Source organism: Mus caroli, unplaced genomic scaffold (genome assembly GCF_978045245.1).
Source record: "Mus caroli unplaced genomic scaffold, Mus_caroli_1 scaffold_1, whole genome shotgun sequence".
Lineage (NCBI taxonomy): Eukaryota > Metazoa > Chordata > Mammalia > Rodentia > Muridae > Mus > Mus caroli.
This window is the reverse complement of record NW_028227256.1, coordinates 178542305-178558015: the sequence shown is the minus strand read 5'-3', so window position 1 is coordinate 178558015 and position 15711 is coordinate 178542305. Positions and strand designations below refer to the sequence as shown.

General features: G+C 43.4%; 1 protein-coding gene across 1 annotated transcript in view; it reads right to left on the bottom strand.

Moving 5' to 3' along the window:
- The window catches only part of Acbd3 (acyl-CoA binding domain containing 3), a 29320-nt gene extending 15807 nt beyond the window's left edge, over nucleotides 1–13513 (bottom strand). The window contains exons 1-5 of the mRNA XM_021170997.3: nucleotides 13170–13513; nucleotides 6195–6336; nucleotides 5005–5145; nucleotides 2271–2429; nucleotides 313–487 (exon numbers count right to left, since the gene is read on the bottom strand). Of these exons, the coding sequence (XP_021026656.1) occupies nucleotides 313–487; nucleotides 2271–2429; nucleotides 5005–5145; nucleotides 6195–6336; nucleotides 13170–13446 (894 nt within the window). The 5' untranslated portion in view covers nucleotides 13447–13513. The remainder of the gene's footprint in view (nucleotides 1–312; nucleotides 488–2270; nucleotides 2430–5004; nucleotides 5146–6194; nucleotides 6337–13169) is intronic.
- Between the last annotated feature and the right edge of the window lie 2198 nt (nucleotides 13514–15711).

Genomic DNA, 15711 nt, shown 5'->3' with positions numbered 1-15711 from the left:
CAAGACAGGGTTTCTCTGTGTAGTCCTGGCTGTCCTGGAACTCACTTTGTAGACCAGGCTGGCCTCGAACTCAGAAATCCGCCTGCCTCTGCCTTCCGAGTGCTGGGATTAAAGGCGTGCGCCACCACGCCTGGCTAAGATCCTGCACTTTCTTTTGTAACTGCCAACACAATGCTAAACAGACTGCCTAAAAGATCAACCAGAGAGTGACTTTACACCTTAGGCTAGCTAATGCAAAGTTCATCCACGACTGGCAGGAAAGAACCTGCGCTCCAGGGAAACGCAGTGCCTTCTCTAGAGCTGCTGTCATACCTGTTGTTGTGCAAGCTGGACTTGATATAACTGCTGCATGTACTGCTGATAGTGCTGCTCCTGCAGCTGGCGGATGAGAATCTGCTGTTGTTCGTAGTTCCCTGGATACTGCTGGGCTGCATACTGCTGGAATTGCACGGCAGTCTGCGAGTTTAAAGCTGCCATTATCTGCTGCCTAAAAACATTAATAAACACATGCCAGTCTGACAACAGGAGACTGTCCATAACAAAATAAAGTGCCCTTGTTTATTTTATAGCTTATAACTTAAAAATGACTAGGCCAATAATGTATACCAAAAAGCATGCATTCTAGACCCAGAATACTTAGGAAAAAAACTGACCTCTAATTTTTTACTTAGGTTTTTCAAAAAAGTTGGAATGGAGAGTACTAAGCACATCGCCACATTAACATCATTAATTATTAACACTTGCTGCGCTCCTTTGATGTGTCATGTGCTGTTTAAAACATTTACATGCACCAATGCACTTAGCCTTTGACGACACAATAAGGTTGTTTAGTAACTGCCCAGAATTCTACTGCAGCTAGATTCAAGAGCCAGAGCTCAAATACAGAGAGTCTGGTGGCAACACTAACTCACCACGATGGTGTGAGACACAGACTGCCATTGGGCATGGATGGTGTTTGACTTTGGCTAACAGCACAAGGCAGAAGAGCTAATCGATGCTACAGCTCTGTTAAGGATGAATAAAACCACTGAAAACCTGATAGACTGCAGCATTTCATTTAAAGGTGCCTTTATTAAGAATCACTGACGATAAGAAAAGCAGGGCATGCTGCTTGTTTTACTGATCTCTCTCCCTCTCCCTCCCTGCACAGGGTCATATTATATAGGGCCAGGCTAACCCTGACTCAGCCTCTGAAGTGCTGGGATCATAGCTGTACACCACTGTGCCTTGTATGGAGATACCAATTTCTATCGAATTAGTTCAGTTATTTTTATTTTCTTTCAGAGAAAATTACATGGTTCAAAACTGCTATGTGACCACTTACTAAAGACTTCAAATTTATTTATTAAATAATAAGCAGATAAATTTAGTAAAAACAGACTCCAGACTAAAGCATGACACTGGGCCCAGCTAAGGTATTCAACTTCAAATCCAAAAGAGAATAGCATTTAAAACCTCCCTTCGAAGTATACTGAGCCCAGGCTTACTTTGAGGCTAGCTACCACTGAAGGTTTTTCTGAGAAACTAGCTGTAAGCAAAGAGGAGAGTCGATATGCCTTAAGTTCTCCAGCTTAACTTTCTTGCCCTGCCATCCTTGGGACCCAAGCCTTCTTCCCTGTGCTTGCTTTCCTCTTGGTATCTCCAGCTGCTCTTTGAAAGGCCAGGCCTTCTGAGAAAGTGTCTTTTCTGAAGAAGGAAGTTTCAGCTCCCCTGTCCTGCGGTAGGTCTGGGAATGGCTGACTGATATACATTGGGTTAGCTAGGAAGAAGGAAGTTTCAGCTCCCCTGTCCTGCGGTAGGTCTGGGAATGGCTGACTGATATACATTGGGTTAGCTAGGCTCTAAGTTCTCAGAGTTTTTAACCAGGTCTTGGACTCTAGCTGGTTTCTCAGATACACAGAAAATAGATCACAAAATTCCCAAGTGAGACAGTCTTGTGTAAGACAAAGCAGACAGAAACTGTAGATAGCAGTAAGAACAAAGGAAGACTAAGAAGATAAGAGATGGTGAGAATGTAGACACTGGACTCAAGACAGAGTGACCGAGCATCCTCAACTGCTCCTTCTAGCCTCAGGTTTTACAAGCTAACTCCAACTTTCAACACAGTATCCTCTGATAACAAACAAAAGTCACTGGTAAGCATGAAGGATCCAACACACATCTTCCTCCCAGGTGGTCACAGAATGTTCTAAGACACACAGGTAAAATCGCAGGAAACAGGATGGTAGCCTGGCTCACATTTTCAAATAAGATCTAAGCAGCAAACTCACTTTTGCTGTTCCAGCCGAAGCCTCTCTTCCTCTATCCGTCGCCTCTCTTCTTCCTCCCTTCTCAGCCGGTCTTCCTCCTCTCTCTTCCGCTTCTCTTCTTCCTTTTGCAGCCGCTCTCGTTCTTCCTCTTCACGCTGCCTTCGCTCCTCCTCCGCCTTTCTACACGGTATAGAGCAAAGAGAATGAACTCTGCACAGAAAATCTATTTTTAAATCATTTATATTTCACTTTCCGGTAAAAATAAGACAAAAATCTCTGCAGAGAATAGCAAGCAAACTCTCAAAATATGAGAGACATAAATTTATATGGTAAAAACAAAATATGGAGTCAATCTTATAACATACATGACTACACCAAGAATAATTACTAAGTGGATGCTTTCACAGTCTTTAATGACAAAACAAAAGCAAGCAAGAATCAAAAAAGAGGAACTTTCAAAGACATTATATCTGATTCAACAGTGTACTATAGTATATAAATCAACTTTCTACATTATTCAATTTTATTAAGTACCAAGTCTTAGCCTGGCATGGTGGTTCTCAGAACTAGGAAGGCAGAAGCAGGGTGGTATACAGTGAGACCATGTCTTTTAAAAAGGGGGGCGGGGGAGCCAAGTACACCTTTAATCCCAGCATTCAGGGGTAGAGACAGGCAGATCTCTGAGTTCGAAACCAATTTGATCTATACAGCAATTTCCAGGACAGCCGGGGCTACACAGAGAAACTCTTGGCTTGAAAAAAACCAAACCAAAAAAGCTGTGTGAGGGAGGACCAGGATGGGGTTGGGGATGGAAGTGTGGTAGGATGCAAAGTGAATAAATAAATTAATGAGGAAAACAAAAACAAAAAAACTAACCAGACAAAAAATAGTAAGAAAAAAGGATAGGGCAGGGAGGGTGGGAGAGAGCTCTGCAGTAAGAGCATGCACTGACCTTCTGAGAGACCGGAATTCAGTCTCCAGAGGCCCTGATACCCTTTTCTGTCTTCTGAGGACACCTGGACTCACATGTACACACGCCACCCCACACACACATACAAACATACACACACTTAAACCTAAGAATGCATTTTTTCTTAAAAAGACTCAAATTGGGGTTTGAGAGATGGCTTAGTGGTTAAGAGCACAGGGTGCTCTTCCAGAACCCAAGTTTGATTCTCAGCACCGTACAGTGGCTCACAACCATCGGCAACTCTAGGCCCAGGTGAACCAACCCTGTCTGGCTTCTGAGGACAATGTACACACAAGATACAAAGACATGGGGGCTGGTGAGATGGCTCAGTGGGTAAGAGCACCCGACTGCTCTTCCAAAGGTCTGGAGTTCAAATCCCAGCAACCACATGGTGGCTCACAACCATCCGTAACGAGATCTGACTCCCTCTTCTCGAGTGTCTGAAGACAGCTACAGTGTACTTACATATAAATAAATAAATCTTAAAAAAAAAAAAAAAAGATACAAAGACATACATGGAAGCAAAACACTCATGTAAGGAAAACAAATATAATTAAAAGTATTTTCATGGGCGGTGGTGGCGCACGCCTTTGGTCCTAGCACTCGGGAGGCAGAGACAGGCGGATTTCTGAGTTCAAGGCCAGCCTGGTCTACAAAGTGAGTTTGAGGACAGCCAGGGCTACACAGAGAAACCCTGTCTCGAAAAACCAAACCAAACCAAACCAAAAAGGATTTTCATTGGGATATAAAACATATTACTCTGATTACTTATCAATGAAATGTAATTTTTGTCATTGGGTTTGTTTGATTTAGACTGTGCAGCTCTGGTTAGCCTGGAACTTGCTATGAAGAACAGGCTGGTCTTGAATTTTGAGCAATCTTCTGGCTCTGTCTTCCAAATACCAGGATTACAGGGCTTGCGCCATCCAGAGAAGTGCTTCTATAATTCCCTCATGCTTAGGCTATTCTTTGTCTAATTGAACTTTTATTTTATGTATATGGGTGTTTTGCCTGTATCTATGTGTGTAAACCATTTGCATTCCTGGCACTCCTGGAAGCTAGAAGAAAGAGTGCTGGATCCTCTGGACTGGATTACAGGAGCCTGTGAGCCACCACATGGGTGCTGGGAGAACCTTAGAAACACAGTGAGCTCAGCAGTATCGACTTCAAACCTGGAGTAGATAACTAATTAATAAGCCATCTAGGCTCCACAGTCAACACCAGAGAACAGGAGGGAAGGAGTGGGTGAACTTACAGTTGAGTCTTATTATAGTAGGACAAAAGTAGCTAGGCATGGGAGTACAGATGCTTAATACCAGCATTCATTCAGGAGGCCAACCTGGGCTACAGTAGCAAGACTCTGTCTCAGGGGTGGAGGGTGTGAGGAACACTGCTCTAGATGGGACACAGGTTCACTTCACAGGTAAGCAGAAGGAAGCGGCCCATCCTCCCTCCACTCACTCACATGAATAGCTTTGAAAAACTGCCATAAGAATTGGAAGTGCAAGCCGGGCGTGGTGGCGCATGCCTTTAATCCCAGCACTCGGGAGGCAGAGGCAGGCGGATTTCTGAGTTCGAGGCCAGCCTGGTCTACAAAGTGAGTTCCAGGACAGCCAGGGCTATACAGAGAAACCCTGTCTCGAAAAACCAAAAAAAAAAAAAAAAAAAGAATTGGAAGTGCAGAACAGTAGGAAGGAGGATTTCTAACCCAGAACAGACACTCCAGAAAGCAAAGCATCAGTGCCTAGTGCCTGCACTATGTGCCACCATGCCCTGTGACATCACCTTCTTTTTTCTTCTTCTTCCTTCTCTATTCTGTGGGACGCAACATATGCCGAGAGGAGAGGACAACACCTATTTAGAAGCTTCACAAACTCTACCATGGCATCCTCCTTGGACATGTTTCCCAGAGCTGCCCATTCTCTCCTGCAAAGAATAAAAAGAACAGTTACCTTCTCCATGCAGCAGCAGGAGAACCTTGTTTAATTAAATCTACATATGAAAACCTCAATTACAATTAAAATGAACTGTTTTTAGTAGAAGCAAAAAGTTCAAAATTTCAAGTTTGGACAAACCTTCATTAATATATTAAATAAGATGCCATAAACAATCCAAAATATAAGTGTACTTTGTTTATTCACACTTGTTAAAAAGCAATCTAGGGGGCTGGCGAGATGGCTCAGTGGTTAAGAGTGCCGACTGCTCTTCTGAAGGTTCGGAGTTCAAATCCCAGCAACCACATGGTGGCTCACAACCATCCGTAACAAATCTGATGGCCCTCTTCTGGAGTATCTGAGGACAGCTACAGTGTACGTACATATAATAAATAAATAAATCTTAAAAAAAAAAAGCAATCTATATTTTCCTTTCTTTACATTTTTAACCTGAACGGAACAAAAATATTCCATTTTCTGGCAAAATTCTGTATGTCTCAATAAGGAAATCAATAGTATGCATTTTATTTTTTAATTTAGTTTTATGTCCATGAGTGTTTTGCCTCCATGTTTATCTGTGCCCTTGGAGAACACAAGAGGGAATCAGTTACTCTGAGACTGGAATTATAGATGGTTGGGGTTGTTGAGAATCAAACCCAGGTCCCGTGGAAGAACAGCTGGTGCTCTTAACAGCTGAGGCATCTCTCCAGGCCCAGCAGCACATATTTTAAATTCAATTCCCAATAACCAGATGAAGGCTCACAACCATCTGTACAGCTACAGTGTGTACTCATATACATTAATCTTTTAAAAATATAAAAAAATAAATGGCTGCTTTTAATATTATTTAGAAAGAGGTGAAATTGTCCTTGTCTTATGCTAGATAAGTAAACCTCTTCCACAACAGGATTTAGAACTATGAGCAAAATCAATGTTTCAGTTGTTATGCTAAGATAAGAAGTTAACTACTTACACCTTCAGAAATAGACATTCTACTTCTTTCTAACATCATTAAGTACCCAAATAAGAAAACACTGTTACCTCCTATCATTCCCCAACACATCAAAGAATCCAACCTCAGGGGACGTGTCTGGGTTATACGGGCCCAAAAGAACCTGCTTATGCAGTGCCACGAACTTCAGTTTCTCCTCGTAAGTTGGGTGAAAGGCTTTGCCATCTTTTACTAAAAGAAATGAAATTTAAAGAAAACAATTGGTGTTGGCAGATAGTTTCCAGCATCAGAAATGCACTGAAGCTTTACATAGAGTATGCCAGTAACATAAAAACAGCAGGTTAAGGCTGTTAGTGGAAGCCGGGCGTGGTGGCGCACGCCTTTAATCCCAGCACTGGGGAGGCAGAAGCAGGTGGATTTCTGGGTTCGAGGCCAGCCTGGTCTAAAGAGTGAGTTCAGGACAGCCAGGGCTACAGAGAAACCCTGTCTCAACCCCCCCCCCCCCGAAAAAACAAAGAAAAGACTGTTAGTGAATTTACTACATTTTAATGGGGCTTAAAATACAAATCCTTTATAGAAGATTTCTCTTCTTCCTCTCACTCTTTACTGCTTTTCTTTAAGTCAGGTCTTACTAATATAATATAGCCCAGGGTGGGCTCTAGCTTTTTATGCAGCCCAGGCAGTCCTCACATTCAGTTCTCTTGATTCAGCCCTAAATACTGGGATTGCAGGCATATATCACCATACCCATCTTGAATTGCTTTTTGTTGAACAACTATCATTATTCATGTTAAAGTTAACATAGAGAAATACATCTGACAAACTGAGACAGGTACATAAACAGTATCGTTTGACTGACTATTTATTAGACATAAATTTAAAAAAACATATTTTAAAGTGTTCATTTTTATTATTGTTGTCATGTCATTATGTTTGTCATGGTAGGACAAGATCTCACCATGTTGCACTCGGTGGCCTGAAACTCACTATGCAGAAACAAGCTAAGAGATTTGCCTGCCTCTGCCACTATATACAGCTAAAAATGATCCTTTAAAGACAATTTTAATCACTTTGAGTAGGACCATGTATTAAATTATATATATATACTTTGAAAGGCTATATTTAAAGTATATTTGCTCTACTGAGGCTGTCTGATGTTTTGGCATGGGCTTTGGAATCAACTGGACGGCATTTAAATCTCATTTTAGACATTTCTGAGTCACAGTAGGATGAGTTATCTTCTTAGTTTAGTCATCAATGAAAGGAAGGTCACATCTCCATGTCAGAGAGGTTAACAGTATGTTGTTGTTGTTGTTATTACTAACTATGTGATTCTTTTGTTTTCCTTATCATTAAATCTGACAGGCTTCCACTAGGGCTATTAAGAAAGAAGGAAAAGGGCTGGAGAGATGGCTCAGCGGTTAAGAGCACTGACTGCTCTTCCGAAGGTCCTGAGTTCAAATCCCAGCAACCACATGGTGGCTCACAACCATATGTAATGGGATCTGATGCCCTCTTCTGGTGTGTCTGAAGACAGCTACAGTGTACTTAGCTATAACAATAAATAAATCTTTAAAAATCTAAAAAAAAAAAAAAAAAAAAAAAAAAAGAAGGAAGGAAGGAAAAATCAGGCATGGTGGCGCACGCCTTTAATCCCAGCACTCGGCAGAGGCAGGTGAATCTCTGAGTTTGAGGCCAGCCTGGTCTACAGAGTGAGTTCCAGGACAGCCAGGGCTACACAGAGAAACCCTGTCTCGTAAAACAAAACAAAAAACAAAAAACAAAAAACAAAAAAAACAAGGAAAAATCAAAGATGATGACATACATCTATAATCCCAGAGTTTAAGGACAATATAAACTACACAGTAAAGTCAAGGTCAGCCTAGACTAAGGAGCGAGATTGTGTCTCTGAAAAATAAATAAAAGAAAAAGAAAGGCAGAATTAAGCTAGTCTGACAAAAAAGTAACTACCTATATTAGAGAACAGTATAAAACTGAGCCCTGGTAAAATGATAATCTTTAAATACCCTCCCTTTTATAACAGTCTTAATAGTTTTTAATTGATTCTGGTAAAAATAGACTACAAAATTAAAAAAGCCCAGCTGGCAAGATGGCTCAGCAGCTAATCTGACAACCTGAAGTTGGGTCCTAATCCACACAGTGGAAGGAAAAGACTGACTCAAGCTGTCCCTGATCCCGTGCCATGACATTGCCCTCACCAATAAATACAAAAATATAAAAGAATTAAATACAAGCTATGTACAAGTTTCATCCATGCACACATAGTACGGATGAAAAAAGCTAGGCAGTGCTGGCACAGCCCCTAGACCCAGCACTCAGGAGGCAGAGATGAGCATTGAGTTTTGAAGACTGCCAAGGCTATATAGAGAAACTGTCTCAAAGGTGGGGAAAAACATGAATTGAACTATATGAACAGGGAGAAAAAGGCAAAAGACACAGAAGTTGCCAATAAACATCTCTACATGGGTATTCAACTTCACTAATTAAAGACACTGCAGTTAAAGCCACACATACTATCAGATTTTAAAAAGCTAGACAAAATGACTTGATAAGAAGGGGCTGGAGAACTGGCTCAGCAGTTAAAGGCATTGGCTGTTTTGTCAGAAGAACTGGGTTCCATTCCCAGAACCCACGTGGTGGCTCAAAACCATCTACTGTAACTTCATTTCCAGGGGATCCAATGCCTTCTACTGACCTCTACAGGCAGCAGGCAATAAGGGGTACACATACATTCATGCAAATAAAATAAATCAAACAAAACCAACTCAGATCACTGCACTAGTTCTTAATATTTTCATGCCAAAAATATTCAAGTAATAAAGTAACTTGATAGTACTTTTGAATTCTTTCCCTCAGTATATTACCAGAAAGCAGGGTCCTATCTACTGTCACCTATTGCAGGGGTAGAACTACCTGAAACCAGAGAGAGATCAGCCTTTCCTCTTACATGGAGTAAGTGAATGGCCTAGGCCAGGTCTCTCAACTAAGAGACATAGATAGCATAGAACTCTCATGGAAGGATTAAGTAAAATAGTATGTATGCAGCTTTCACCTGACGTCTAGTAAACATCTGCTCTGTAACCACTGACAACCATTAGTTTGAGATCATAAATTAATGCAACCAATCTACCAGACAAATGTAACAGCAAGTGAGTTTTTGAAAAGGAAAAAATCTAAACCCTGAATAACTCAACAAAAACAAGTTAACTCCATCCCAGAAGTATAAAGCTCTGGAATTCTTTAGGACCTTAGCATAAAAGGCTAGGAAAGCCTAGCTTAATCTTGCTAAAGTAGAATTAAGAGCAACTTCTTTCCTCTTTTGAAAAACCTTCCTGGTTCTTCATCTAACAAAAAGGCTAAACTATATACAACTTCATCAAATGCTTCTAGGACCTGTATTCAACTTTCTCATGATTCATCAAACTACCTCCTGTTTTCCATTTCCCAGACACTCATGCCCGGCCCCATGCCCTCTCCACTGTCCTTTCTGGAGTGGCACTATTTCCTCAACCCACACTTGCTCTGCAGGTGTCAACTGGCCCTTTAAGTCTTTGCCTCCATGCTCCTTAAGAGCGAAGAAGATTGTACCATTATACAGCAGCATCCTAGCATTAAGCCTTATCCACAATAAGGGTATAAAGCTTCCTGATGTTTACATAGTAAAACACCAATTTACAGTTTCATCATAAAGAACACCTGTCCCTTATTTACACATCCCATCGCCTGGGGCAGAACTCGGGGCCTAGCTATATATGCTATGTTGTTATACACACTAGGAAAGCATTTCACTTTCACTTTAGCAAAAAAACTCAAGAGTTGTTGATACAGTAGTTCATCACCGGTTTATGATCATCACTATTATAAGTATGTAACACAAAACACTTTTTGGCGGTGGGCGGGGTGGGGTATTTCAAGTACCTATTCCAGAGCGGTCTTGCACTCACTATGTAGCTGAGAGTGGCCTTAAACTTCACATTCACCTCCTGAGTATTGCAATTTCAGGCCTGCCACAGCATAGCTTGCTTATATGGTGTTGTTGATAGAACCCAGGTCCTAAAGCCAGATAGGCAAGCACCCTACTAACTGGCTTCTCCAGCTATTATCAATAGAAAATAATCTTGCTTTCAAGATTACATTTAGTCCACAGAAGATAAAATGTAATCTAAAATGAAGGGTGGAGTTGGGGAAGATGGCTCAGCAATTATTTGCTGTATAAGCATGAGGAAAAGGGCTAGAGATGGCTCAGCGGGTAAGAGCACTGACTGCTCTTCCAAAGGTCCTGAGTTCAAATCCCAGCAACCACATGGTGGCTCACAACCACCTATAACAAGATCTGACGACAGCTACTGTGTACTTATGTATAATAATAAATCTTTGGGCCAGACTGAGCATGAACAGAGCAAGCAGAGGTACTAAAAACACAATTCCCAACAACTACATGAAGGCTCACAACCATCTGTACAGCTACAGTGTACTCATATACATTAAATAAATAAATCTTAAAAAAAAAAAAAAAAGCATGAGGACCTAAGTTCAGACCTCAGACCTCCTTTAAGAAAAATAATCAAGAAACATAAAATAGTGGGCATCTGTAAACTCAGCCCTCTTACATAAAGAGAAGCTAGGACAAGAAAATCTCCAGACGATCATGGCACATGGCTAGACTGGTGTACAAAGCAGCAAAGGAGATCCCTTCTCAAGGAGAACCATGCCCAAGGTTGTCCTGTGACTTCCACACAGAAAATGCACACACACACACCAGAAAAAACAAGGCAGCCTTGTTGGATCCACCCCAGTTTCTGTTAATTCTGCTTTTATATCCTTTTCTCTCTTTGAATTAGTGCCTGATATACTTACAGCAGCCTCTCACGGTTATTGCCAAGTAATGATCCACACATAAAAGTGCCTGAATAGCTTAGAGCATTTAGGAATTGAGCAAACTATCCCCATTGATGCACTTCCTTCTGTGAGGTGACTAGTAACTTAGCCCCTCAGTATGGGTTCTCCAAAGACTCTTGCCACTCAGAAGGGAACTTAAATACTCTGCTTAAGCAATTAAGTCTTAAATGTGAGTCCAGTGTGACATAATCCAGCTTCTCTATGTAGAGCTTGATTCTCGCAGTTAAATTTCTAGGAATTTATATAGCAACAATAATTTAGAATGAGGTTCCTGACCCCAAAACCATGCTAAATTTGCAGCCCATTACACAATTTTTTTAATTTAGTTAATCAGTTTGTTTAGGTTTTTGTTACTGTTGTTTTAAGACGGGCTCTCGCTATGTAGCTTTGACTGTCCCAGAATTGAGCTGGCCTGGCTGGCCTCGATTTCACAGAGATCCACCTGCCTCGGCCTGCCTAGTTCTGGGATTAATTGTGTGACACCATCTCAGTGTTTTCTTCTCTTTACGAAGATACTGCTATTTTCAAAAAAGATGGGCTCAGATGAAATACCTCTCCACTCCCTTTGCTACCCATGCAGCAAAATCAAAGATTAGAAGTTGGTTCTTTCTGGCTCTGGAGCCATATCTCATTGGTAAAGAATGCACAATGCTCTTCCCAAGGACCCTAGTTCAATTCTCAATACCCAAGTCAGGCAGTTCAGAACTTTCTGTGACTCCAGCCCCAGGAGATCCAACACTTCTGGTCTCCTGGGGGACCCACATTGACAGATACATACACACTCACTCACAAAATTAAAAATTCTTAAAAAAAAAAAGGAGAGAGACAGAGAGAGACAGTTAAAGTTGGTTCGTCCCTGTTTCTTGCAACTTATGTTATTAAAATGCAAGTTCCAAAAATTAACTTTTAAGGGCAAGCACTGCTATGTGAACTGTACAGAAACCAGTGGATTCGAATTTATTTACGACAAACTCTAAAATCAAATCGACGACTCAAAAGTGATCCTAAACTCATTACCTACTCCCGGAGTCAGTTACCACACAGGAGAGGCTGAACTCCTTCAGCCGTGGCAAAGAACAGTTCAAGGGTAAACTTTAAAACACTATGAATGTAGAGTAACCATTTACTGGTCTGGAAAGTTTCGTAGAATCTCACTAGTTTGTACAATGAAAGTTAATCTAAAAATAAAACTACCTTAACATGGGTCACTACAGTGAACAACTCAACTTTAGCTGGTGAACTATGTGCAATCCGAAAGCCCTAACTCTGGGAAGCTTGTCATAAATATGGGGTTCTAGAATGCAGGTGGAGCCTAGCAACCCCTTTAAGGTTTCATTTGCCCTTATTTTGCTTTGCTTTCCCACGCAAGAACCTAAATAGCCTTTAAGAATCAGACTATGAGTCAAGATCTTTCCCACTGACCAAATCTTGGAACTGTTACTTCCAGTATTAACTAGAGAAGAAAAAAGGCAGGAAATCACCGCACATCACAACTTTGTTTTAAGAAACAGGAGGGGGGGGGGGCAAAGGCAGAGGCAGAACGAGAACTTCGCGCTTTAGTCTTCATATTCACTTCCATGGTAGAATTTCCTAGCCACTTAGAAATTACAAGAACACAGTGGCCATCACTTACTCAGGCAAAAGGGAATAAACGAACGTAGTATTTTACTTCATTCTTCGCCACATCCCTATCGCCTAATCATGTCACACACACGCTCACGGTTTACAAGGCTAGAAAAGGGATGTGTGGGACCCAATACAATTTTCTTCCACTAAGATACGTTTTTTTTTTTTTCTCTTTAAAAATCGCTTCGATGTTGTCGTGAGCCGTGGAAAACCGATACATAACAAAAAGGCAAAATCCATCCCAGAATAGGAGCCCCGGGGAGCGCGCGCTCCTGTCCACTCTAGCTCGTGGAAACCAGAAAACTTAAACCAGTTGGAACGCCCCAGCAACTAGGCGACACGGGCTGCTAAACCAGGATTCTAGGTCTCTCAGGGGTGTGACCAGGGGCCGGACCGGCAGTGACAAACTCCGGGTGCCACCAAGGACGGACCGGCGCTCCGGTCACCCCGGCCTAGCTCGGGTGGGTGGGGCAGGCATGGCCGGCCCGCAGCCCCGCAGGGGCGAGTGACCCGCTCACTTTTGTAGAAGCGCAGCGCCAGGCCGTAAAGCTCCTCCAGGCCAAAGCCCCAGTGCTGCTCCATCCGCCGCGCCTCCTCGGCCGCGCCCTCAGCCGCCGCCTCCCCGGGCTCCCGCTGCTGCCCCGCGGCGCCGGAGCCCAGTCCATTCCCGGGGGCCGAGGACGGCGGCGTCTGCGGCGGGGCCCCCTCCGCGCCGGGCCGCTCCTCCGAGTCCGGGCTCAGCGTGAGACCGTCGAGCGACACCTCGAGCTGCTCTACGTTCAGCTGCGCCGCCATCTCCGCTCGCAGCGCCTTCTCGGCGGGGACAGGCGGCGGCCACGTATCGACTTCCTGCTGACCTCTCACCTCCGCTCGCCGACACCGGAACTTCCGCCGCCGAGGCGGCTGGGGTTTGAAAGCGCCGGGTGCCCCGCCCCCGAGTGTGTGGGCCACGCCCTCCCGTGTCCTCGCTATGCTGGGGACCTCACGCCCCTCTCGGAGAGAGGCTCACCCCACCGCCGCGGCCGTCCCAGGGAGCCGGGACGTCCCGTGGGGTTCGTGGCGGTCCGCGTTGGTCGGGGGTGTGTGAGGTGAACCCCAAGCGGCGGTGCTGGGGGTGGATGCTGGTCGCGTCCGACCCTGCAGGGGACAACTGTGCAGAGACATCTGTGTAGAGTCGCTGTTGGGAAGTTGTACGCCAGTTTTTTTGTTGTTGTTGTTTTGTTTTTGTTTTTTTTTTGTTTTGTTTTGTTTTGTTTTTTGAGACAAGGTTTCTCTGTGTAGCCCTGGCTGTCCTGGAGCTCACTCTGTAGACCAGGCTGGCCTCGAACTCAGAAATCCGCCTGTCTCTGCCTCCCGAGTTTTGGGATTAAAGGCGTGCGCCACCACACCCGGCTTTGTACGCCAGTTTTGCCAGTTTTACTTCGTCTCCGCTTACGGAGTCTCTTGGAGATTCAGAGCAACTGTCATCTTCATTTTAAAGTAGAAATCAGGCTTTCGTCACCCGCAGTGTTTGTCCTCTCCCTTAATTTATGTTCGTTCTCCTAAGGGACGGAACGGTTGACTATTTTTTGCTATGTAGCTCAGGCTGACTTTGGTCCTCCTGCCTTAATCTCCCGAGGTCTTTGACTATATGTGCAAGCCATCAGGACCAGCAATAAGGACAGCATGAGGCCAATTTAGCTATCCATGCCACAAAGTGTAGGGCCAGAAGACAGAATCTCTGCAGTGTCGGGTATAGGAAAGTAGGAGGTAGTTAAGGAGAAACAGCCAGAGAGTACATAGCAGTCTCCTTTCTGTTTGTTTTTGTTTTTTGAGACATGGTTGTGAGCTACATAGCCCTGGCTGTCCTGTCACTATGAAGGTCAGACCAGACCAGCCTCAAACTCATAGAAACCCACCTGCCTCTGTTCTCGAGTGCTGTATTCTGGGATTTTTGGTTCCGTAGCAGAGTCTTCCAATCATTAAAAGTGAAAAATTGTAAGATTTTCATGCCTACACTGGGCAAGCATTCCAGCTTAGGGCTGTTTCATTGAGCTGAATGAATGGATGAAAGCACACTTCAGTTACATACAATATCAGTTCAGCTCAACATGATTTAAGGACTACCTTGTATATCAGGTACTATGGAAAAAACAAAGGACAGTAGTCCATGTCCTACCCCCAGGCATCATGGTCTAGGAGGTGAGTCCATGCTAGAGCACAATAGTAGGGTGCTGGAAGGTACCTTCTGCCTCAGCACCTGTGAGCGGGTTCCCTAGCTTCTGTTTCCTCTTGGTTTGTTGAAAACACTGGAGTCATGAAACTATGTGTTAATAAGTGTTTCAAGAGGCTGTGACATCACCAGAGAGCCTACTAACCCATCTTGAAGTTTCTGTCACCTCTGCATAGTGCCAACATGGGACCCAAGACTTTAATACATGGCCTTTGGGGGGCATTCCATTCCCAAAGTACAGTAGTGTGTAAAGCAAAATGTAAAGGAGGTGGGGAGGATTGCACACCTGTAATCCCAGCGCTTGGGAGGCAGAGGCAGGCAGATCTTTGAGTTCAAAGCCAGCCTGATCTATAGAATGAGTTCCAGAACAGCAGGGCTGCACAGAGGAACCTGTCTTGAAACAAAAGAAAACAAAAAATCAGTAAGGCTTTGCTGGCTGGTAGTTTTTAATGAAATGTGACCACCATTATGTGCAACATTAAAATACACAAGAGCCCTTACCCTAGGGGGAGCTCACAGGGTAGAGTCTATCCCTGGACTTGACTAGAACAATTGGTATCTACTTTAAATCTGAACTGTTTGGTAGCCTATTAAAATCTGGAATTTTAATGTCATATCATCAGGTTTCTGGCTTACCTTAAAATGAAGCAATCTACTGACTATGGGCCTAATGCTGGTGGTTAATGATATTAGCTGGTGTTATGCAGGTTTTGAGATGTGCCCTAAGTTCACAGCCATTTACTGTCCTGTGTGACAGAGACTGTCCAAGCTGTTATCACGGGTCATGTGACAAGATAGATTGCTGTAGTTATCTGTCTGGTCACTTCTCTTAGGCTGCTTCTGCACTC